This window comes from Armigeres subalbatus, chromosome 2 (genome assembly GCF_024139115.2).
Source record: "Armigeres subalbatus isolate Guangzhou_Male chromosome 2, GZ_Asu_2, whole genome shotgun sequence".
Classification (NCBI taxonomy): domain Eukaryota; kingdom Metazoa; phylum Arthropoda; class Insecta; order Diptera; family Culicidae; genus Armigeres; species Armigeres subalbatus.
The window spans coordinates 25,331,835-25,359,056 of record NC_085140.1 but is presented as its reverse complement, the minus strand read 5'-3'; the positions used below and the strand labels follow the sequence as shown (position 1 = coordinate 25,359,056).

At 37.8% G+C, this 27,222-nt stretch overlaps 1 protein-coding gene across 3 annotated transcripts in view; it reads left to right on the top strand.

Annotated features, from left to right (window-relative positions):
• LOC134214158 (electron transfer flavoprotein beta subunit lysine methyltransferase-like) overlaps window positions 1-24,037 on the top strand; it is a 107,749-nt gene extending 83,712 nt beyond the window's left edge. For 2 of the 3 annotated variants that reach the window (XM_062693575.1, XM_062693576.1), the window contains exons 3-6: window positions 22,463-22,663; window positions 22,740-22,870; window positions 23,330-23,556; window positions 23,662-24,033. In XM_062693575.1, coding sequence (XP_062549559.1) covers window positions 22,463-22,663; window positions 22,740-22,870; window positions 23,330-23,556; window positions 23,662-23,814 — 712 coding nt within the window. In that variant the 3' untranslated portion in view covers window positions 23,815-24,033. Of the gene's footprint in view, window positions 1-21,152; window positions 21,392-22,462; window positions 22,664-22,739; window positions 22,871-23,329; window positions 23,557-23,661 lie in introns of those variants that run through there. The other variant, XM_062693577.1, reaches the window with a different exon arrangement.
• Window positions 24,038-27,222: the final 3,185 nt, after the last annotated feature.

The window sequence follows — 27,222 nt, the reverse complement described above, 5'->3', positions numbered from 1 at the left end:
ATGGTTCATTGATTCACGATACAGTGCAAAACGTGGCATGGGAACTAAGGAAATAAGAATGCGTTGAACGCATTTTCTTTTTTTTTATTTCACTGTTGCGACATTGATTCTGGCCTTGAATCCAAATGACAATTTCGCGCTTCCTTGGAACCATCTCTAATATACTAATATAGCCATCAGGTGGAATGGTGATCGACGTGTCTGCCAGTATAGACTGGTTTCATCATAAAGAAGTTTTTGAGACATTTTTTTGCAGATCGCAAATGTTACATTGAATTATTCCCGGAACCTCAATGACTTTTAATTAATTTGAGAAAATTGTTACAGATATGAATTTTAATTCGGATGACTATGCAATCCCGAGCAATCTTCTGATCGTCACTCCCTTCATTCCAATTCCGCCTTGAAATATTCCGATGTCAATATACGGTTGTTCAAGAAAGTAGATTGCTTTTCGCTAATCAGCAACGTGAATTTATTGCTGTAGTAACTGAAACAAAAACAACAACAAAGGCACTATACCGGTCCAAACAAACCTACGTAGAACCGCGTTATCAACGCTCGTTCGCGGGAATCTCCCCTGTTGCCTGGTGAATGGGTAGCCGTGCATCGAGCAAACGAAGCGGGCGTCCAAAACAAGTAATCTCATGATGGTCGTCGTTCGGTGCCCGTTACTTGTTTGGCAGGTTTTTGTTTAGCACCTTTGTGTGTCTGGGTTTTGCGTCGGGAATTGAAAATCAGAGTATGTATTCAAGGAAACTTTTGTTTTACTAATGGAAACGGAATACCAGATTTCAAGCTCTCGTGCTTGTTTGAACTGATTAATGATGAGATCTGTAAGAACGTGATAGTATGTTTCAATTGATCAAAAGAAAACGAGAAAACGCAGTTGATCATTAACTTGCTTGAGATGCTTGGGAAGATCAACAATTTCACCTTATCTCCTTTGTTTTTGTGGTTATTATTCTGCAGAAGTACTATGCACGTTTTTTTGCCGCTTCTTGAGAAAAGTTCTTGCGAATTAGTTTTGTTATTTATTTGCGACCACCATTTGATAACGAGTGAATGTGAATGTGCTGTTAAAATATATGTTTGTTGTTTTGCAGATCAACAATTTTACACTTTGCAGTTGATGGAGACAATAACATGTTTGTGCTCGAGGAAGCCATTCGAGTGGAACACATTTCGGCCAAACAAAGTGCGATTTCTGCCGACTTTGACATCAAACCAAGAAGCAATCCGACATCTGAATAATAAATGAGGGGAAATCTGTGAATTATTGTAGCGACATTCCACAATAGATACCACGTGGTAGAATTATGTTACTATTTACTTGTGCTAGTTTTACTACCTGAAAAATACACAACAAAGTCACAACACTTTCAATTATTACATGCTCACCATGTTATAAGATGAGAAGTGAAATTCCATTAAATTTCATCACTTGCTTGTTGCTTCACATATACAATTTGGTGGATTTCAATGAAATAACATCTTCTGATGGCAAGCAATCATGTAATTATTGGAAATGATTAGAATTCTGTATAATCAATTCTATTCCATTGCATGCTGTCAAAATTGAATACCTTTTCCGTTAGACTCATGTTTTTGACATCATTTTGAACATTATTTATGGAAATAGCTGTACGCACATGTTGACGAAATCAAACTGTGTCAAACTAAAACAGAGAACCGACAATATATAATCGTATCAGAACTAAACAACTCCAGAATCAAAAGTATGTATATATTTCTATATTTTAAAAGTTAAGCAAATAGTTCATTATGATCCAACATCGAATGAAGAAAATAGAACATTGCTTTCTTTTAATTATCCCAGACTTTACCCATTTCAACATTTTTTCGATAATTTTTATAAATACAAAAACAATACCTATTTTTAATAATCTTCCCATGAAATGCAGTTTTTTGCATTAAAAATAGTTACGTTTAACATACTACGACATTACAAAATGGCTCTAGAGTCATGCACTCATACAAACACAGGTATAATCTCGATTCTTCGAAATGAATCGAATGATTCACGAAACATGTCTTTTGGATGTTCCTACAAAAAAAAATTGCATTATCATTGAACGTGAATACAAAAAAATGCCAAAGATGGGTGAGAAAGTCATCTGTAGAAACTTTGGCAGACAAAAATCCGAATACGAAAAGCTACAGCATGGTACATTTCGATTGATTATAGCCAAACATTCGATACGCGTCTATCTGCCAATATAATGTCAAAAGTTAAATTGGATTTTTACTTGTTTAACATATTTACCTTAATGAATGACTGAAACGGGTGTACGTCGCCGCGCAACAACACCGATGCCGACAGGTTTTGGCACCCCGCCACCGCACACTGTTTCCTTCTAGGGAAAACGTGATCGAAATTATTTTGGCGTGTAAAAAAGCATTTTAGACCTATACGTTATTTAGCAAAGTGATTCCACTAAACATTCTTGATTTTGTGATCAATCCACCTTAGGGTGGCTTAAATTAGTATGGGAAAAACTTTTTTTCAATTTTTTGATGGGCCGCCCTCTTATTCAGTTCTATTTGATGCCCTGATGCTCTGGACAAAATTTCAGCCAAATCGGTCAACGTTTAGGCGGTGCTAAACTCGTTGGAAGATTATATGCAAAAATGTATGCAGAAACATCCAAAACCGGTGAATTGCAGTTGGAAGTCACAACTTACGATAAAGAACTATGATACTCATTCAGATCTTGAAGAATTTAATACAGAATGTTATGCAGAAAACCGCGAGAAGATTATAGTTTGCCCGGCTAAGTTATTAGCATTTCTCTGAAGTGGGGTTTGAGCAAATTTCGTTTCTTTTACCTTTGAAAGGAAATAAATTTACCCCTACAACACTCCAGTAAAATGCTAATATCTTTGCCTTATAAACTCTAATCCTCTCGCGGTTTTCAGCATAACATTCTGTATTTAATTCTACCAGAACTGAATGAGTATCATTGTTCTTGATCGTGAATTGTGCCGTCCAACTAAAAATCACTGTTTTTGGATGTTTCTGCATACATTTTTCCATATAAACTTCCAACGAGTTTAGCACCGCCCAAACGTAGACCGATTTGGCTGAATTTTTTTCCAGGGCATCAGGGCATCAAATAGCGCCGAATAAGAGGGCGGCCCATCAAAAAATAGTGTTTTTTGAGCCACCCTAATCCACCTAGAAGTGAGAAACGAAATTTATATTTTTATTATCGATTTAAAAAAAAACACTTTGTTTAACAGTATTGTAGAGAAAGTCATAAGATTTTTTTCTGAAGACACTATAGGCCTATCTCTAAATTTCAATGGCCAAATTGATTTTTCAATAAAAAATTTTAAATGCTCTACAATTTGAAGCGCTACACGTTTTGTGAATAAAAACATTATTTTTATCTCTTATGTATAAGAGATATTAGAGATTTTCTAGCAAAAAAAGAAATTTTTCAAAACAAACGTGCAAATTCGTGCAAATCAAATTACCCCTATTTAAAACTATTAGGTTAACGCTAATGAATCATGGGACATGGTTGTACCATGAAAGGGACAACGAGCGACAAATAATTTTTCCATGACTCATTAGCGTTAACTTTATAGATGTAAATAGAGTAATTTGATTTGCACGAATTGGCACTAGCATTAGTGGTTTGTTAGAAAATCTCAAATATCTCTTTATATATAAGAGATAAAAATAATGCTTTTTTTAGCAAAACGTGTATTTTTTCAGCGCGTCAAATTATAGAACATTTGAAAATTGTGGAAAATCGATAGAAAAAGTTATTTAATGAAAAGTGATTTTCAGTGTATTTTTATTGAAACATTAATTTTGACCACTTTTAGGAGGATTAATCACAAAACAGATACATAAAAAAATAATATTGAATGGAATCACATTGCTGAATTAATCACTATGAGTCTAAAATGATTCATCATACGCCAACATAATTTCGATCACGTTTTTCCTTGAAAGAAAACAGTGTGCACCGTCCACAATTCAACATCGACTTGCTACTGCTCAAAATCAATACCATCAATAACTTCTCAGTTTCTCACCATTGAATGCATTCGTGAAAAGCGATTAAATTTGAAATTTATATTAGAACTTGTAAGAATTCCACAGTCAAAGCAAAAGTATTTTCCAATTTTTTTTCTGACCTTATATTTAGATTAAATGTTGATTTAAACCACAAATGGATCAGAAGAATTTCTCGTGAAAAACTGAAACAAAAAACATGTGGAAATAAAGAAAATACTTACTTGATACTTGATGGGCTACAACACCTCCTCGATGAATCCTCCTCCACTGGACTCGATACTGGGCCACTCCTCCACTGGACTCGATCCTGGGCCAATCGCTTCTAGTCACTCTCAACGTTAGGCTCCCTCAGGTCCTCTTCAACTGCAAAAAGCCATCGCGTACGCGGCCTACTGCCTCTTCTGGGTTCTCTACCGAATATTATCTTCACTTAACGCTCTTCCGGCATACGAAAAACGTCTGCAGTGCTGTATAAGCTTAACAATATCCAGACTAAAATAAAACCCCCCTATAAATAGAAGTTTTCTATAAAAAAAATGGGAAATTGCCAATAAAGAAATCAGGGTATGAGCAATAAATAAATATAAAATTCACACAAATAATTCAAAATTTCCATAAACAATTAAGAATTTTCCAGAAAACAAAAATAAATTAGCACTTTTAAAAGCAAAAAATGCAATCATAAAAGAAGAATTTTCCATAAAGAAATCAAAATGTTTCACGGAAAATACAAAATTTTAATGAATAAATCTATATTAGCAATAAACAATTACAAAAATTTCCACAAAATAAACGCCTTTTTCCCACAAACAATTAAGAACTATCCACGAAAAAAAATAAAAAGCAATATGAAAATTTTCATAAAGAAATATGAAAAAATAATAAAACTGAGCATTTTTCCATAGATGACCCCTTCTTATTGCTTTTTTTTTTGTATTTTTTATGGAAATTTTCTTATTTTTTTATTGCTCTTTATTGATTATTTTGTGGAATTTTAAAAAAAAATTGGAAAACAAATTGATTTTGTGGAAAATTTTATAATTGTTTATTGCTAATATTGAATTATTTATGGACTTACTTACTTATGGATCCTTTACACCTCCGGTGGTGCAAAGGGCCGACTTGAAAGATCTCCATTCTGAGCGTTGCTCGGCTATCGCTTTAACCTGTTGCCAGGTTAGATTTCAGAGGCCCTCCTTAGCCGTGCGGTAAGACGCGCGGCTACAAAGCAAGACCATGCTGAGGGTGGCTGGGTTCGATTCCCGGTGCCGGTCTAGGCAATTTTCGGATTGGAAATTGTCTCGACTCGATATACGAATGCAAAAATGGTAACCTGGCTTAGAAACCTCGCAGTTAATAACTGTGAAAGTGCTTAATGAACACTAAACTGCGAGGCGGCTCTGTCCCAGTGTGGGGATGTAATGCCAATAAGAAGAAGAAGAAGAAGGTTAGATTTCGGTCGACTTCTTTTATTTCTTTATTGAAGCTTCGCCGCCATGAGCCTCTGGGACTGCCTCTGCTGCGATGTCCCGCTGGGTTCCAGTCTAATGCTTGTTTACAGATTTCTTTTTTTTTTTTTTTTTCTTTATTAATGAGGTTTTCGGCCCTGGACCGGTTCGCCTCGTTTTACAGATTTCCTTTCCACCGCTACGTAGTGTGACCGACCCAGCCCCACTTCCGATCCTGAATTTCTGTTGCTATCGGCCTCTGGTGACAACGACGATGGAGCTCGTTGTTTGAGATCCAGTTGTGTGGCCACCAGGCCCGAATTATATACCGCAGGCATCTGTTAATGAACACCTGCAGCCGTTGAGTGTTCTCCACTGATACATACCATGTTTCGCTAGCGTATAACAGCACAAATTTCACGTTAGAGTTGAAATTTCGTATTTTGATGCGTTCACTTATCTGCCTGTTTTTCCAGATATTTCTTAAAGACGCAAAGGCAGCCCTTGCTTTCTTAATCCGTGCGCCTTTGGTACCGCCATCTGACGACATTTGGCTACCAAGATATTGGAAGCTTTCAACATTCTTCACTGGTTGCCCGGCTACTGTGAAACTGGAAGGAGTCACCGTGTTTACATCCAACGATTTGGTTTTGTTGACGTTGATGACTAAACCTGCCGAAGAGGAGCGCTCGGCAAGGTCGTTGAGCTTACTCTGCATATCAGAGCGCCGTTGAGCGAGGAGTGCAAACGTCATCCGCCAATTCGAAGTCATTTAGGTGCTCCATGGTTGATGGTTATAGGCTGCCATAACAGCCCGCGGTTTGGTTCACGGTCAATCGCATCTACCAGAATCTCATCGATTACGATGAGGAACAGTAACGGTGATAGAATACATGCTTGCCTCACACCGGCTACAACCCGGATAGGGTCGGGCAGGACCCCATTGTGCAGCACTCTACACGAAAAGGCCTCGTGCTGTGCGTCGATGAGGCAGATGATTTTCTCAGAAACTCCCTTGCGTCTAGAGATGTCGTTAAATCCCGATTAATCGATTAGTTACTAATCGATTACTCTTGATTCTTGGCGATTATTGAATCGATTAATCATTGTATAGTAATCGATTCAAAATTAATCGATTATCACAACGATGAATCGATTAATCGAAATAATCAATTAATTTTCGACATCCTTATGATGTCGTAAAATTCTGATTAATCGATTAGTAACTAATCGATTACTCACGATTCCTCTCGATTATTGAATCGATTAATCGTTGGGTAATAATCGATTCAAAATTATTCGATTATCACAACGATGAATTGATTAATCGAAGTAATCGATTAATTTGCGACATCTCTACTTGCGTCTCAGGGCGCCCCACATATTCTCGTGATTGAGACGGTCGAAAGCTTTTTCGTAGTCAATGAATACCAAGTAAAGGGACTCTTGGAATTCGTTGACCTGCTCCAGAATGATGCGGAGCGTGACAATATGATCCACACAGGATCTTCCGGCACGGAATCCGGCTTGCTGCCGCCGGAGAGTCGCATCGATCTTCTCCTGAATCCGGGCTAGGATAATTTTGCACAGAACTTTGAGAACGGTACACAGCAACATAATGCCTCGCCAGTTATCGCATACAGTCAGGTCACCCTTTTTGGGCACCTTCACTAAGATACCTTGCATCCAGTCGACCGGGAATGTTGCGGTGTCCCAGGTATTACGAAATAAACGATGCAGTAGTTGAACGGATGTCATGGGGTCAGCTTTGAGCATCTCGGCTGATAGGCGGTCGACCCTGGGGCTTTATTCGATTTCATGCTTTGGATGGCTGTTTGAATCTCTAGCAGTGATGGAGCTTCGGTATTGACGCGTGTTATACGTCGGATCCTAGGCAGATCATGCCGAGGTGGTGATGGCCTGGTTGGCACTTGAAAAAGTTGTTCGAAGTGCTCGAACCAGCGTTTCAGCTGGTCAGTTGGGTCGGTCAATAACTGATCATTCGCGTCTTTCACAGGCATCGTTGCATTCATCTTCGCCCCGCTTAAGCGTCGTGAGATATCGTAGAGGAGGCGAATGTCCCCGGTTGCGGCGGCTCTCTCTCCTTCGTTGTCCAGAGAGTCTGCCCACGCTCGCTTGTCCCGTCGACATGAGCGTTTTACTTCCTTCTCAAGAGCCGCGTATCTTTGGCGGGGTAAGACTTTGGCTCCTCTGATTTTCGATCGCTCTATCGCGGCTTTGGCTTCTCTTCGCTCCTCTATCTTCCTCCAGGTCTCATTGGTGATCCATTGTTTTCTCTGGGTGCGTAGTTCGCCCAGATTGTTCTCGCTGGTGGCGATGAAGGCATTCTTGATGGCGGTCCATTGGTCTTCCACGCTGCCACCTTCCGGAATATCTGCAGCACGCGTCTCCAGTTCTTCAACGAAGGACCGTTTCACCGTGCCATCTTCCAGTCGGCGTGTGTTGAATCGCCGTTCAACTCTTTCATCCTGCCGACGAATCCGCGCAATGCGCAGGCGTATTTCGCCGTTTAGGACGGGATGATCAGACGCGCTATCGGCGCTACGTTTATTACATACATCAAGAAGGCCCCGTTTCCATTTTCGGCTGATGCAGTTGTGAACGATTTGATTATCTGTAAACCGGTCACGGAGACCCACGTGACCTTGTGAACCGGTCGATGAGGGAAGAGCGATCCCCCGATCACCATGTCGTTATTACCACAAAATTCTGCGAACAGCTCTCCGTTTTCGCTCATTTCTCCGAGACCATGGCGTCCCATAATGCGCTCATGGTTCGAGTTGTCGGATCCGATCTTCGCATTGAAGTCGCCCAAACAGATCTTGATATCACCCTTCGGAATTCTATCTACGACGGCATTGAGTTGACTCTAGAAGTTCTCTTTGTCTTGCAGATCGGCAACATCGGTTGACGCATAACATTGGATTATAGTAAGGTTTTGGACCCGTGTTCTAAATCTGGCAACGATTATCCTTTCACTTATAGGTTCCCACATCATAAGCGCAGAGTGTGCCTGAGCGCTTAGTAGGAAGCCAACTCCGTGATGCCGGGGAGCGTGTTCACCTCGTAAACCAGAGTATAGCAGAACTTGTCCCGACAGCGTTCTGTGTTCTCCAAAGTTTGGCCAACGGACTTCACTCAGTCCCAGGATCTCAAGCTTCATGCGGCGTGCGAATTGGGAAATATATCAGTGAATAACGCAATGCACAATTATTCAATGAATGTACAAAATAAAAAAACTTGCATGACAGCAACCTAATTAACTCATTCTCCTTCAATCGCCTTATAATGCGAACCCCGCATGCTATTTACCTTCACCTCCACTATCAGGTGCTCAACATATTTCTTGCCGAAATGAATAAATTATATCCAATCTAGAATACACTGAAGTAGGTGTCTATGCGGGGGCTACGTACCGCTTGAATTAAAAATCGTGTAAATACCAAAAACCTCGTAAAAACGACTTTGTCGAAATTCAATTTTTATGATTTTCACGTGTTTCGACTACGAAAATTCCGTAATCTGCTTAAAAACAGACGCGTAAAAAGTGGCACACGTAAAAAGTGACATCAGCAGAGTCATTAATTGTATTACTTGCTACACAGTTCTTGAAATTCTGTTTTTGGCTAGCTAGGCAATTTTGTTAAGAAAATTATTTTGAGCTTTTTAGTGGAATGTCTTCACTTGTCATAAGACGAGTTTGTACAATCCCATTGAATTCCACCACTTAATTGTATCTTGACAGATACGTATTTCGACCTCAACAGTAAGGCCGTCTACAGTGTCTCGTACTTGACTCGACAAGTCGACACGTCGAAATACGTATCTGTCAAGATACAATTAAGTGGTGGAATTCAATGGGATTGTACAAACTCGTCTTATGACAAGTACCCGAGCAAAGGCAGATAACTGAAATGATATCAAACTGATAACAGGATTAGTTATCCTTATTATCATCTTGATATTTAGTTATCAATCGTGTGATTATCTGATAACTGAATAATAACAAAATGTATTATCAATACAAATTTGGTATTTTCTTCTAAATTTCGCGTCGTTCAGATATCGTGCTAAGCATTCTATTCTTTCAAACATATTGTACAGCGCATAAAAAATATACTCATTCGCTTATTTTTCGATGCAACCAAAAATAAGCGCCAGATAGTCGCCTAAAAAACATACCTGTAGCAAAAAAGCTACTTTGATAATTTTGAAAATTTGACCGACACGTGGTGGTTTGGAGCGATGAATGCCAGATCTGTAGAAGCCTTGAAAAAATTACTGTGATTTTCCTCGTTACTAACGATATCTACTGATTTGTTTATTTCTCTGTCAACAAAGGAATTACCACAAAAGTTGAAATGTCGGATAATCAAGAAATTTCAACGATCTGGTGTGTTGTGGAGAAAACAATCATGCTCGCACTTTAGTCGATAAACCTAGTTTTGAACGCAATCGAGCAAGATCATCTGCATCGAGAATATCGAGATGTGAAATAGAAAATCCTTTGGAAGGTGTTGGAATGGACCATCGCAGTAGCCCAAAAAATATGTTCAACTAGTCGACCCGGCAGACATTGTAAGTAAAAATGCGCGTTGTGGACTAGGTACCCATACGACATTTTCATACGAATCCTAATTCCGAGTGGCCATGGCCCCGGGCTCCCACATAACCTAATGTACCAAAATCAACCTTTTCCGTACATTTAGGGCCCCTGATTATAAATAGTCTTCAATAAATGCAAGATCGTAGAAAGCGTAGTGCTCTTCTCTCCTGCTCCTCAAGAAAGCGTAAATAGGTGAGTGCCTAGAGACGACGCCGTACAATCATTCGATTCGAGTTCGAATCCCAGAGAATGCCAACATTTTTTTCAATGCATAACGAAGTCGGTAAAGAAGATTTGACTATTTTTGTCGATAAAACAGAGATGGCTGATAACTAAATAATAACTAAATTAGTTATTTGAGTGAATAACATGTATAACAAAATGTGTTATCAATTTGATATCAGTGATAACCTAATTTGTTTTCAGGTAGTTATTCCAGGAACAAATTTCTGGTATCATTTTTGTTATGTTGGCTGTTAATTCAGCCAAAATGATAACAAGTTCAGTTATCAATATGTTCGATAACCGGATAATAGAATTTGTTATCAATTAGTTATTCATTTTTGCTCGGGTAGCTAGGCAATCAATTTCAAACATGTTTTTTTTTCACATGATAAAAAATAACAGCAAAGAATCGGAATTCAAGTGATAGACTTAACTTCAATGGAATGTCAAAAACCTCCCTAGTTTCAGTAAACATTGAAACTTAGATGAGTGAAAGCTATATTTATTGACGAGCTCAGCGAAACTTTATGTCAAAAATGGTTTATTATAATTCTCATTGTTGTTGACATATATGGTTACTGCTCTTGGATTTCATCTCATAGTTCCGATGCTCATCCCATGAAAAACAAAGCAATTAAAAGAAATTTGACTTGTTTCTTATTTTTGTGATTTTTTCAGCAGTGAACACGCAAATTAGCAAAAGAAAGCAACAAAATTGGTGCTATATTTCTTTATGAATCGCGATGAGATTATTTCAAATCTATATTTCATTTTCCTCCAATTATAGCCTTGCAAGCAAAGGCGTAGGATTCCCAATCCGAAGATGGCGAGTTCGATTCTTAGTCCGGTATAGGATGTTTTCGAGTGGGAAATTTGCCACACAAGCCACCATTTGCCACACAAGATTACATACTCATGCAATGGCAGGCATAGAAAAGCTTTTCAATTAATAACTAAGGAAATGCTAATAGAACTCTAAATTGAAAAGCAGGCCAAGTTCCAGTTGGAGTGTAGAGCCATTGAAGAAGAAGAATTTCATTTTCCTTACCTTGAGAGTATATGCGAAAGCTCATTATTTCAATTTTATACAAAGAATGCTCTAATTGTACCTGAAATCCTCCAACTATTGGCGCAAGGGAGAGAAAAAAATAATGTATTTTAAAGATACTTTACCAGTTTAAATGGAATTCCAATGTTGTTTTTGTATCAATCGTGTTATGACAACTAATTGATCGGCAATTTGGGTTACTGTGTTTTATTTGTTAATTAAACCCACGACTATTGGAACTTTTACCCAATATGCTCAGTGAAATGGAGAACGGAACAGTTCGCCTATCATCAAATTGTGTGAGTTCATTTTTGCTATCTGTGAAAAAAAAATTGGTTTGTTCCCATTAGGCAATTCGACCCGTTTCAAAAGGTTGGCTTGAATTTTCTCATACTTCAATCCGCTTTCGATAGCCTGGCAGAGATCTGGTTCACCCAGTGATAGCCGCCGATTCCACATTGAAATTCGATTGGTAACTAATTTGCACTTCTGAATGTGAGCAATTCACACTTTTAATTAAATTTGTGTTTGGCTTAGTGTGCGATGCTCTGTCAATAACCGAAATAGCGTTGAACTAAAACTGAATACACCGCCACTAATACATGCTTCTGTTTCAATTATGCAATTTAATTTCTTGTGTAAACTAAATTAGCTTATTTGAGGTAAAACAAAAACAGAGCCGACTTTTTAACATAATTAAGGACAGATTCAAGATATATAGCGAGAGCCACGTGTCCGTAGAATGAATTTATGTCAAGGAAAACTAAAAACGTGACACAAATCGATTGTTAAGAATAATGGAAACTATAGAGCATTTTTGTCCTATTTCTTACATACTTTGGAATCAATATGGATATTTTCTGCTGATCTGGATTACTCTGGTTGTGGATTTCAAATACCTCTTTATAGCGATGACATTCTGCTGAGTTATTGAAGCGATATCGGTAAACAATTCATTAATATGACTAATTCTCTGGATGAGGCCACAAGGTCGTTAAACTTGATATATAACATGACCAACAAAACTGCAATTTGTAATTAGAATTCCATTAGAACGAAATGCAATTGATACCGGTTAGGATAAGATAAGGATTAGAATTTAGCCGCGTCACATGGGCGTGACATATATTCCTTGCAGGAAAACGAGCGAACTTGAATCGCTTTTGCTTCCATACAAATCAAATTGGTATTTAATTAGCTTTGAGTTAAAAGAAATTAAAATTGGCATTGGCTACCTTTTATCAATCCATCTTCAGTACGACTGGTTTGATAATGAAAACCACCGGAAGAAGGAAGTTGAAAGTTTTCCAATAATCCAATTGAAAAAAAAACTTGTACTACGACAATCGTTTTACAACACTTTTTCAAAAGCTGATTTTGATAGAAGCATATCAAACAATTATGAAATCTCAACTAACATTATTTTTGTCTCACTCGTGATATGTTTCGTAGTATTTGTCGCAAAATGGTGGTAAAACTTCTTCTTTACGCCTTACCTAAGCACCGAACACCATTGATTAGTATCTATTAGGAGTTAGCTTGGAATGGAATTCAAATCAGACTTGCTTAATTTTCTAATTTCACGGTGACAGTTTTTCAGCCAGGTTTCCAGAGCATAACATAACTCCTATAAAATGATGATCTTATAAAGAAAATGAGTCAGTAATTTCAGCTAAGCTGCTGATCTTCGCGTGTTTAACCCTGAACCAGAATTTAAATCATATCACACCGCTTTAGAAAAAAAAATGTCCGCTAATGTCTGTGCGGCACCAGCATACCATCAATAAAGCACTTGAACTCTTTCTATATTTGCGAAATTATTCCAGTGGCAGGTTCTGATAATTTCTCAATCATTGGTAAAATAAATATCCCAGGCAGACATCGGTCGCCAGTTAAACACATTTCGCCGCTATCGCTTTTAATCTGTCCATGGGCACGGGCACACGTTCGGTTCGATAAGCCACTCATAAGCAGTTCCGACGACAGCGACAACGACGCCACGCAGACGATCATTGCAAAACAGGACAGTTCATGTGATAACCGGCGTCGAAGCAATACGCTCATGAATGGAACGGCTGATAAACGGCGGGAAAAACAGTTCCGAGAATTTCTGCACAGGTCGCCCAATGCGCCGCCAGATAACGATGCCAATTAGTAGGAACACTCAATGTGCTTATCTGGTCAAAGCTCTCAAACATAATCTTTGGCGATGTAAACGTGTGAGGTTTTGAAAAGTAATCTCGTGGTAACTTCCGTAAAAGATTCAATATTATTCAATTCAAAAGGCAATATTAGAGCAATATTTTTTCTAACAATTTGATATAAATTTTAGGATTTGTAAAGAATGAATTGAAACATTTCAGTTTTCCGAAATTTTCTTGCATTTTGTGGTGTCGTTAAAATAAATTTTCTACAATTTGTAAAATTCAAAATGGATTTAACCTCCCGAAACTCGCTTGATTAACAGATTAAACATGAATCCAGCCCAATCCCATCCAAATCATTCCAAACCTATCCAAATTTTTATTAAAATTTGAGTATAATTTTAGGATTGATAACGAATAATTTGAAACAATTCAGTGAATGAACACGAAAATTGATTTAAAAAATATATAAACCATGGGGTCCAATCAATGTCGTTTACAGGTTTTATCTATATCGAATCCAATCTACATCTAATTCAAATCCAATCCAAAACAAAATCGAATCTAATCCAAACCAATCCAAACCAATCCAACCAAACCAAATCCAATCCAAACCAATCAAAACCAATCCAAATCCAATCCAAACCAATCCAAACCAATCCAAACCAATCCAAACCAATCCAAACCAATCCAAACCAATCCAAACCAATCCAAACCAATCCAAACCAATCCAAACCAATCCAAACCAACCAATCCAAACCAATCCAAACCAATCCAAACCAATCCAAACCAATCCAAACCAATCCAAACCAATCCAAACCAATCCAAACCAATCCAAACCAATCCAAACCAATCCAAACCAATCAAACCAATCCAAACCAACCAAACCAATCCAAACCAATCCAAACCAATCCAAACCAATCCAAACCAATCCAAACCAATCCAAACCAATCCAAACCAATCCAAACCAATCCAAACCAATCCAAACCAATCCAAACCAATCCAAACCAATCCAAACCAATCCAAACCAATCCAAACCAATCCAAACCAATCCAAACCAATCCAAACCAATCCAAACCAATCCAAACCAATCCAAACCAATCCAAACCAATCCAAACCAATCCAAACCAAACCAATCCAAACCAAACCAATCCAAACCAAACCAAACGCAATCCAAACCAATCCACATCCAATCCATATCCAATCCAAACCAATCCAAACCAATCCAAACCAATCCAAACCAATCCAAACCAATCCAAACCAACCAAATCCAACCAAACCAATCCAAACCAATCCAAACCAATCCAAACCAATCCAAACCAATCCAAACCAATCCAAACCAATCCAAACCAATCCAAACCAATCCAAACCAATCCAAACCAACCAAACCAATCCAAACCAATCCAAACCAATCCAAACCAAACCAAACCAACCAAACCAATCCAAACCAATCCAAACCAATCCAAACCAATCCAAACCAATCCAAACCAATCCAAACCAATCCAAACCAATCCAAACCAATCCAAACCAATCCAAACCAATCCAAACCAATCCACATCCAATCCAAACCAATCCACATCCAATCCAAACCAATCCAAACCAATCCAAACCAATCCAAACCAATCCAAACCAACCAAACCAATCCAAACCAATCCAAACCAATCCAAACCAATCCAAACCAATCCAAACCAACCAAACCAATCCAAACCAATCCAAACCAATCCAAACCAACCAAACCAATCCAAACCAATCCAAACCAATCCAAACCAATCCAAACCAATCCAAACCAATCCAAACCAACCAAACCAATCCAAACCAATCCAAACCAATCCAAACCAATCCAAACCAAACCAAACCAATCCAAACCAACCAAACCAACCAATCCAAACCAACCAAACCAATCCAAACCAATCCAAACCAATCCAAACCAATCCAAACCAATCCAAACCAATCCAAACCAATCCAAATCCAATCCAAACCAATCCAAACCAATCCAAACCAATCCAAACCAATCCAAACCAACCAAACCAATCCAAACCAATCCAAACCAATCCAAACCAATCCAAACCAATCCAAACCAATCCAAACCAATCCAAACCAACCAAACCAATCCAAACCAATCCAAACCAATCCAAACCAATCCAAACCAATCCAACCAATCCAAACCAATCCAAACCAATCCAAACCAATCCAAACCAACCAAACCAATCCAAACCAATCCAAACCAATCCAAACCAATCCAAACCAATCCAAACCAACCAAACCAACCAAACCAATCCAAACCAACCAAACCAATCCACATCCAATCCAAACCAACCACATCCAATCCAAACCAATCCAAACCAATCCAAACCAATCCAAACCAACCAAACCAATCCAAACCAATCCAAACCAATCCAATCCAAACCAATCCAAACCAATCCAAACCAATCCAAACCAATCCAAACCAATCCAAACCAATCCAAACCAATCCAAACCAATCCAAACCAATCCAAACCAATCCAAACCAATCCAAACCAATCCAAACCAATCCAAACCAATCCAAACCAATCCAAACCAATCCAAACCAATCCAAACCAATCCAAACCAACCAAACCAATCCAAACCAATCCAAACCAACCAAACCAATCCAAACCAATCCAACCAAACCAATCCAAACCAATCCAAACCAATCCAAACCAATCCAAACCAATCCAAACCAATCCAAACCAACCAAACCAATCCAAACCAATCCAAACCAATCCAAACCAATCCAAACCAATCCAAACCAACCAAACCAATCCAAACCAATCCAAACCAATCCAAACCAATCCAAACCAACCAAACCAATCCAAACCAACCAAACCAATCCAAACCAATCCAAACCAATCCAAACCAATCCAAACCAATCCAAACCAATCCAAACCAATCCAACCAATCCAAACCAACCAAACCAATCCAAACCAATCCAAACCAATCCAAACCAACCAAACCAACCAAACCAATCCAAACCAATCCAAACCAACCAAACCAATCCAAACCAATCCAAATCCAATCCAAACCAACCAAACCAATCCAAACCAATCCAAACCAATCCAAACCAATCCAAACCAATCCAAACCAATCCAAACCAATCCAAACCAATCCAAACCAATCCAAACCAATCCAAACCAATCCAAACCAACCAAACCAATCCAAACCAATCCAAACCAATCCAAACCAATCCAAACCAATCCAAACCAATCCAAACCAATCCAAACCAACCAAACCAACCAACCAAACCAATCCAAACCAATCCAAACCAACCAAACCAATCCAAACCAATCCAAACCAACCAAACCAATCCAAACCAATCCAAACCAATCCAAACCAATCCAAACCAATCCAAACCAATCCAAACCAACCAAACCAACCAAACCAACCAAACCAATCCAAACCAATCCAAACCAATCCAAACCAATCCAAACCAATCCAAACCAATCCAAACCAATCCAAACCAATCCAAACCAATCCAAACCAATCCAAACCAATCCAAACCAATCCAAACCAATCCAACCAATCCAAACCAATCCAATCCAAACCAATCCAAACCAATCCAAACCAATCCAAACCAATCCAAACCAATCCAAACCAATCCAAACCAATCCAAACCAACCAAACCAATCCAAACCAATCCAAACCAATCCAAACCAATCCAAACCAATCCAAACCAATCCAAACCAACCAAACCAACCAAACCAATCCAAACCAATCCAAACCAATCCAAACCAACCAAACCAATCCAAACCAACCAAACCAACCAAACCAATCCAAACCAATCCAACCAATCCAAACCAATCCAAACCAATCCAACCAATCCAAACCAATCCAAACCAACCAAACCAATCCAAACCAATCCAAACCAATCCAAACCAATCCAAACCAACCAAACCAATCCAAACCAATCCAAACCAATCCAAACCAATCCAAACCAATCCAAACCAATCCAAACCAATCCAAACCAATCCAAACCAATCCAAACCAATCCAAACCAATCCAAACCAATCCAAACCAATCCAAATCCAAACCAAACCAACCAAACCAATCCAAACCAATCCAAACCAATCCAAACCAATCCAAACCAATCCAAACCAACCAACCAAACCAATCCAAACCAAACCAAACCAATCCAAACCAATCCAAACCAATCCAAACCAACCAAACCAATCCAAACCAATCCAAACCAATCCAAACCAATCCAAACCAATCCAAACCAACCAAACCAATCCAAACCAATCCAAACCAACCAAACCAATCCAAACCAATCCAAACCAATCCAAACCAATCCAAACCAACCAAACCAATCCAAACCAATCCAAACCAATCCAAACCAACCAAACCAATCCAAACCAATCCAAACCAATCCAAACCAACCAAACCAATCCAAACCAATCCAAACCAATCCAAACCAATCCAAACCAATCCAAACCAATCCAAACCAATCCAACCAATCCAAACCAATCCAAACCAATCCAAACCAATCCAAACCAATCCAAACCAATCCAACCAATCCAAACCAATCCAAACCAATCCAACCAATCCAACCAAACCAATCCAAACCAACCCAATCCAATCCAATCCAATCCAAACCAATCCAAACCAATCCAAACCAATCCAAACCAATCCAAACCAACCAAACCAATCCAAACCAACCAAACCAATCCAAACCAATCCAAACCAATCCAAACCAATCCAAACCAATCCAAACCAATCCAAACCAATCCAAACCAATCCAAACCAACCAAACCAATCCAAACCAATCCAAACCAATCCAAACCAATCCAAACCAATCCAAACCAATCCAAACCAATCCAAACCAATCCAAACCAATCCAAACCAATCCAAACCAATCCAAACCAATCCAAACCAATCCAAACCAACCAAACCAATCCAATCCAATCCAAATCCAATCCAAATCCAATCCAAATCCAATCCAAATCCAATCCAAATCCAATCCAAATCCAATCCAAATCCAATCCAAATCCAATCCAAATCCAATCCAAATCCAATCCAAATCCAATCCAAATCCAATCAAAATCAAATCAAAATCAAATCAAAATCAAATCAAAATCAAATCAAAATCAAATCAAAATCAAATCAAAATCAAATCAAAATCAAATCAAAATCAAATCAAAATCAAATCAAAATCAAATCAAAATCAAATCAAAATCAAATCAAATCAAATCAAATCAAATCAAATCAAATCAAAATCAAATCAAAATCAAATCAAAATCAAATCAAATCAAAATCAAATCAAAATCAAATCAAAATCAAAATCAAAATCAAATCAAAATCAAATCAAAATCAAATCAAAATCAAAATCAAATCAAATCAAATCCAAATCCAATCCAAATCAAATCAAAATCAAATCAAAATCAAATCAAAATCAAATCAAAATCAAATCAAAATCAAATCAAAATCAAATCAAAATCAAATCAAAATCAAATCAAAATCAAATCAAAATCAAATCAAAATCAAATCAAAATCAAATCAAAATCAAATCAAAATCAAATCAAAATCAAATCAAAATCAAATCAAAATCAAATCAAAATCAAATCAAAATCAAATCAAAATCAAATCAAAATCAAATCAAAATCAAATCAAAATCAAATCAAAATCAAATCAAAATCAAATCAAAATCAAATCAAAATCAAATCAAAATCAAATCAAAATCAAATCAAAATCAAATCAAAATCAAATCAAAATCAAATCAAAATCAAATCAAAATCAAATCAAAATCAAATCAAAATCAAATCAAAATCAAATCAATATCGAATCAAAATCAAATCAAAATCAAATCAAAATCAAATCAAAATCAAATCAAAATCAAATCAAAATCAAATCAAAATCAAATCAAAATCAAATCAAAATCAAATCAAAATCAAATCAAAATCAAATCAAAATCAAATCAAAATCAAATCAAAATCAAATCAAAATCAAATCAAAATCAAATCAAAATCAAATCAAAATCAAATCAAAATCAATCAAATCAAAATCAAATCAAAATCAAATCAAAATCAAATCAAAATCAAATCAAAATCAAATCAAAATCAAATCAAAATCAAATCAAAATCAAATCAAAATCAAATCAAAATCAAATCAAAATCAAATCAAAATCAAATCAAAATCAAATCAAAATCAAATCAAAATCAAATCAAAATCAAATCAAAATCAAATCAAAATCAAATCAAAATCAAATCAAAATCAAATCAAAATCAAATCAAAATCAAATCAAAATCAAATCAAAATCAAATCAAAATCAAATCAAAATCAAATCAAATCAAATCAAAATCAAATCAAAATCAAATCAAAATCAAATCAAAATCAAATCAAAATCAAATCAAAATCAAATCAAAATCAAATCAAAATCAAATCAAAATCAAATCAAAATCAAATCAAAATCAAATCAAAATCAAATCAAAATCAAATCAAAATCAAATCAAAATCAAATCAAAATCAAATCAAAATCAAATCAAAATCAAATCAAAATCAAATCAAAATCAAATCAAAATCAAATCAAAATCAAATCAAAATCAAATCAAAATCAAATCAAAATCAAATCAAAATCAAATCAAAATCAAATCAAAATCAAATCAATCAAAATCAAATCAAAATCAAATCAAAATCAAATCAAAATCAAATCAAAATCAAATCAAAATCAAATCAAAATCAAATCAAAATCAAATCAAAATCAAATCAAAATCAAATCAAAATCAAATCAAAATCAAATCAAACCAAACCCAAATCAAAATCAAATCAAAATCAAATCAAAATCAAATCAAAATCAAATCAAAATCAAATCAAAATCAAATCAAAATCAAATCAAAATCAAATCAAAATCAAATCAAATCAAAATCAAATCAAAATCAAATCAAAATCAAATCAAAATCAAATCAAAATCAAATCAAAATCAAATCAAAATCAAATCAAAATCAAATCAAAATCAAATCAAAATCAAATCAAAATCAAATCAAAATCAAATCAAAATCAAATCAAAATCAAATCAAAATCAAATCAAAATCAAATCAAAATTAAATCAAAATCAAATCAAAATCAAATCAAAATCTGAATCAAGTAATTTATTAGAAATATTTTACAATTTTCAACATATGTGTGTCATCTAGTCGAACTGATATTTGGGCTCGGAATCCAGTTAAGATTAAATATGCGTAGTGGAGAAGAAAGACATTTTTGAATCACCCTAATCTAAGTGCCTTAAATCGATCTCGATCGTGTCGTACTACGTTTTATCGATCACGTCGTCCCTCTGCCAGTCAGTTCATATTTGCTCCGGTTCACACTTTTCCTTTCCTTGGAAACAGCGTCTAATCGCAATCTGCGTATGCTAAATTCTCACCTACCAATACGACCCAGCATTATTCAACCTATAGTCATGGCTTTGAACCTCTTCGATGAACGACCGTCAAAATTCCCGAACTTGACCAGATGCTGATGCATACTTCCGTTCCGTTGCCCGCTCGATGGCATTTCTCCGGTTACCGAAAGCATTAACGATATTTTTCACAGCTATGTCACATGGATCGCCACTGGATCTGGTGTTGAGTTGCAAAACCAAAAATAAATCGCATAATGCATCGATTGCAAATCGATGTTTGTGTGTTTATTATTGTTTTGCACCGAATTGAAGGAGCGTTTCATAAGTGAAATAAGTTCTAGGTCAGGTTTAATCGCAGTTAGGGTTTGGACCTTGATCGAATTGCGTAGAAACGGGCAGCGCAGAAAGTTGACGATCGCAGTTCCGATGGCGAACCGTTACTTATCCGTTGTTTGGCGCGCAGTTTGTGTTTGCCTTGCTTTCTCTGAACGGTGAGAAAATTAGTTCTTTGGAAAGAAGGTTAACCACTCGGTTGCAATTGAGAACGCGAACGCGATATGCTCGATGGAGTTGCTTAAAAAAGTTGCATTTGACAAACTGCGCAGCAGCTACGATACCTGCCAGGTGTTATTATGATGTGGTGTTTTGATGGATGCTAAACGAACGATCGCATGATCGTATCGTGCGATTTTTGAAAGTGGCACGCAATTGCAACACCACGGTAACTGATAAATTGATTGAACTGAGAGACTGATTCATGTGCAGGGGAAAGTTTTGAATTTTTTTACCGTTCTGCTGTCAAGGTCTACAAATCGGATGACTTGTGATGCTGCTGATGTAACAGAATAATTCTTAACACCGATAAAACGTGTTCGATCACGACCAACATTTGATGTGAACTCGTGTTTTTCAGCAATGTGTTAATCTGTGGAAACAGGTCAACTACTATTCAAAATTCAGCAGTGTTAGCTCATAACTTCTTCGAATCATAAAGTTATTATTACTTCTGGATTTTTTTTTTCTAAAGATTCTCCTAAATATATTTAACCTTCTTCTACTTCTTCTTGTTGGCATTACATCCCCACACTGGGACAGAGCCGCCTCGCAGCTTAGTGTTCATTAGGCACTTCCACAGTTATTAACTGCGAGGTTTCTAAGCCAAGTTACCATTTTTGCATTCGTATATCATGAGGCTAACACGATGATACTTTTATGCCCAGGGAAGTCCAGACAATTTCCAATCCGAAAATTGTCTAGACCGGCACCGGGAGTCGAACCCAGCCACCCTCAGCATGGTCTTGCTTTGTAGCCGCGCGTCTTACCGCACGGCTAAGGAGGGCCCCAATATTTAACCTGGATAACATATTTAGGGTCCAGTGAAAAAAATACTGGAAGAGCACATATGTCATATCACGTAATGCTTCAGAGGTGAAAATTGGTTCCGAAGCATTACGGTTTTACCAATATTCATGATACATTATTTGCGGTTGAACCAGAAATACAAAAATGCCATACATTCGCTTAATAATTTTATATCTATGGAACTTTATCTTTTTGAACAGATTCAGCAGCGCAAACCTCACGGATCGGTGCAAAATATTGCAAAACACCAAAACCTCCCGACAGCACCTGACACCCGAACTAGCGCTGCATCTTATCACCGAGGAATGCACCATTTATCATCAGCCCATCGACGAGGATTTCTGCTTTGCAGCGGAACCTTTTTGGGGGTTTTTCTGGCCCGGAGGCCAAGCACTGACAAGGTATGAACAGTAATCGCAACCTGACGCACGGACACGCGCATTTGATCTTATCTCTAACAAGCGTCCATTTGTTCAGATTCATTCTAGACAACAAGCAATTATTCGATGGGAAATCCGTTCTAGACGTTGGCAGCGGCTGTGGGGCTTCATCCATTGCGGCACTCAAATCGGGCGCAAAACATGTCACCGCCAATGATATCGATCCAGGTAAGGTGCTACACTGCTGACTGCAGAGACAAATTATGGGGGTATACGTCAAGAATTTTGTGTAATAAGTTGATAAGTAACATATAGGGATTCGTGACTATATGTCCGTGTCCCGCTTAATTTCAGTTAATCAGACTTTTGATATGCGTTTTGAGAGAATTTTGGAATAAGACGGAAATAGTCCAAAATCTTGAACATTTTGTCGCCAAAATGTATTATCACAGGATCCCAAACTATCAAAAGAAGAAATTCGAAGTCTTGCGCATCTATCTGATTCCAAAATAATGCTGAATGCTTACATTTTGCTTGAGTGTCTTGAGTGTCATGGAGCAGCAACAATTTCATCACAAACCAAAGTAAAATAATAAATCAACACACACCGCATACCCTCAAGTGCCACTTGAATGCCAGGTGCTAATATGATGATATCCATTTTTATGACCATATTCGCATTCACAGTCGCCCTGCAAGCCACGCTTCTCAACACGGAACTCAACGTGGTCGGCGCCCCAGACAGCATCGTTGGGCAGCACTGTCTGCGATTGGAACTGGACCAGACGAACCAGATCGGGACGGGCTGCGATCGCTACGACGTCATCCTGCTGGGCGACCTTTTCTACGATGCCGAAATCGCTGACGTGCTGATCCCGTGGCTGAGCCGGTTGTCGCGTCACGGCAAGAAAGATGTGAGCAGTGCTGTATTCATTCATAAACTCCCCATCAAAAGGGGGAAAACTCTCGTTTTCGCCAATGATCTCACGCTCTCACGTTCGCTCGCTTATCTTTTCTAGATCTACATCGGCGATCCGGGGAGACACGGCCTTACGGAGACGCGGTTGCGAAACATGATTCACCAAGCGCGGTACGAGCTGCCACCGAATGTTTGCCTGGAGAATAACGGGTTTTCTCATGCGAGTGTTTGGAAATTTGTTGAGGATGCGTAGATCCATTCGCCGCCATGATTTAGCACCCATTGTGATTGTCGAGTCGAGGGTCAATTCTGTTCGTGAGTGGGAGTGAGTTATTCCTAAATATATTGAACTCCTTACGAAAATGGTCGGAATTAAAAGTAGAGCAAGTCGCCTGTTGATAGGCGGATGTATTTATGTGTGAAATAAAGCTACATGTTGATTTAAATGATGCATGCATGTATCAGTGTGATACTGAAAATCACTTTACATATGACTAACATCACTCTTGGTTTCAGAATCAAATTACTTTATCCGAAATCTCATGAATACAAAAAAAGTCTTGATAACTTTAGATTTTGTGAACCTATTAAGTCATCAAATTTTCCTTTTGTTTAATGTAAGAACTACCAGAAGGGTTGCCACATAAACAGATTATTCTGTATTTTATAGATTTTAGTTGTACGGCTGAAACCAATAATCTGTATACAGATATTATGGAGAAAAAGCAGCTTCGCGGAAAAAAACGCGCATATGAAAATCCCCGCATAGAACAATCACACACAGTGTGCGTTGAATGGAGTTTCGACATAAAAAAAAATCAGTTGTCATGAAGTCAAAAGATTTGAATGGCGTATACCTATAAAGACATGGACTTAACCACGAGCGTCTTCTTTGTTCACGATTCTTCTTCTTTTCGCTCGAAAAAATGACATCCGCTGCGGGCCGATGAACATTTGCGTGAATTCGGAGCTTTTAGTTCACCGGATGTTCGCGTTGATGTTCATTTTTTGTAAACTTTGCCCTCAGATGAGGTTTTCTTCTTACTGAAAGTTGACGCGTGACGTCATCATGGTTTAGTTCATGCCAATATTTAACAACTATCAGTTTCAGGCCGAGATGTCAATTAACTCGACTTTTCCCTTGAGTTACCGATGTACGCTGAAGTCGGTTTTTACGCGAGGGATATCCCATTTTATTACGAAAACCTTACCATTGAAATCAATTTTACCACAATTATGATCCCTATGATCGACTTTAGTAACTGCATAAAAAATAATCTTATGTGTTGGTTGGTTGGGCATTACAGGCGACTTATTGGTTCTGCTACCTTCCGCCGGTTGGTCATCGAGTCAGGTCTGTCGTGTCAGGTTCCACCCATCACCAAGGCTAGTGTACAGCGATACTCGGGCGCTTTTATAGAAGTTGAGCTCATATATATAGAGCCCATGTTCAAACCCAACAACTTGCAGAGACCAGAGGACGGTTTGTCGAGCCCTTGGACATAGTCCCTGCTGTCCCCAAAACTCGTAAACTTTAAATATATCTGAATTTGTCTTTTCTTTTCGCAAGGCATCTTTTTTGTACAGTTAAAATTTTTGGTTCGCGATTGTTCATAGGGTAGTGAGCTTGGTTTTCAAATCTAATGCATACGCTAGCCCAGCTACTGACTCTTACTAAGTTGCATGTAACATGTATTTTAGAGTGCCTAGTTTTCATTGCGTAGTATTAGCACAATGAACAAATCATGTTTTTTTGAGAATCGGCAATCAAAAATACCCTTCAATTTTTTTTAAATTTGTCTTACGAAAATCTGTTTACGTCCATGGGAATGTTCATTAGTCCATTCCAAAATTCGATGGATTGCTGTCTAACAAATCTGTTGGTATTGGTTTGCTATTTCAAAAAGTACACCCAATTAGTTTTTTATGCGGTATGTTACCGTGTTAAATCAAAATTACATAAATTAATTTAATATTGACCTGTTCTGAACATATTGTGTGTACATTGTGGTACATATAATAGAATATGTGTATGGGGGATGTTCGCGGTTATCCAAGAAATTTCTGGTGTGGAGGCCTTCAAATCTACACGGGTAACCAATGCTCTACAGGTCTGTTTTGAACGTTGTATGTGTCCAATGTGGAACATATAATTGAATATGTTTATGCAAGATGTTCATGGTTATCCAAGAAATCCATGTAATATAACAGAATCTGCGTATGGAAGACGTTCGCGTTTATCCAAGAAATACCTGAAGTGAAGGCCTTCAGATCTACACGCGTAACCAATGATCTACACCGTTATTGATTGATTTTGTTATCGTTTGATTGGAATGACGTCTTATTTTAATTGATAGTTCAATATAGTTAAATTACTACACGTAGGACTAACGTGAACTTTTGCAAACCAATTTTCAAATTTGATCTAGACTATCTTTTGAAAAAGGCCTAACTTTTTTTTTACTGATTTTTTCAAATGGATATACTTGACAAATGACGCATCCTACAAAAAAGTGTTGTATTGGTGACTATCGCAAAATCAGTCAAAATTCTAATAAAAATATTCGAAAAATTCTAAATTAAGCCCTACACTGAAAAAAATCAGTTTAAAAAAAATTAAAAGTCAATTTGCAAAAAAAAAGCCGCTTTTGATTTGAACGAAATTTCGTCTCAAGATGGATGATTATGTTCCCTACCAACCGTCCATACATCGCAAGCTGGACATTTTCAAGGAAAAAAGTTTTTCCAACAACAACTGAACGCAACTAAACAAGCGAATAAAGGAATATAGTATTTTTCGCAAATCGACTTTAAAAAAAATTAAATTGATTTTTTTTTCAGTGTATGGCTAAAGTTGGATTGTTTCCAATATTTTCAATAGAATGTTTGACTGATTTCGCGATAGTCACCCACACAACACTTTTTTGTAGGAAGCATCGTTTTTCGATTATATTCATTATATTCATTTTCCAGCTGCTGCGCGTATTCTTGGGCTAGTCTACCGTCTTGTAGCCGCCCAATGTTAGGCCGCGGCGTCCGACTTCGACGCGTGTTGTACACCATCGAGAGTATTGAGCGTAGGCATACTGCAACGAGGTAGAGGTCGGATTCAATATTCGCACTGCGGTAAGTGCGGACATTCGTGATATTGGAGGTGGATTTACCGTCGATTAGAACGTGGTCGATTTGGTTTTCCGTTTCTTGGTTAGGATATTTTTGCGGGGAAAGAAGGTGCTTCGGACTACCATTCCGCGGGAGGCTGCGAAGTTTATGCATCGTTGGCCGTTGTCATTTGATACGGTGTGCAGACTATCCGGTCCGATGACCGGTCTATACATTCCCTCCCTTCCTACCTGTGCGTTCATGTCACCGATGACGATTTTGACGTCTCGCAGTGGGCATCCATCGTATGTCTGCTCCAGCTGTGCGTAGAACACTTTCTCGTCGTCGGGTCTCCCTTCGTGTGGGCAGTGCACGTTGATGATGCTATAGTTGAAGAAACGGCCTTTAATCCTCAGCTTGCACATCCTTGCGTTGATTGGCTGCCACCCAATCACGCGTTGGCGCATCTTACCCAGCACTATGAAGCCGGTTCCCAGCTCGTTGGTGGTGCCACAGCTTTGGTAGAAGGTAGCCGCTCGATGCCCGCTTTTCCACACTT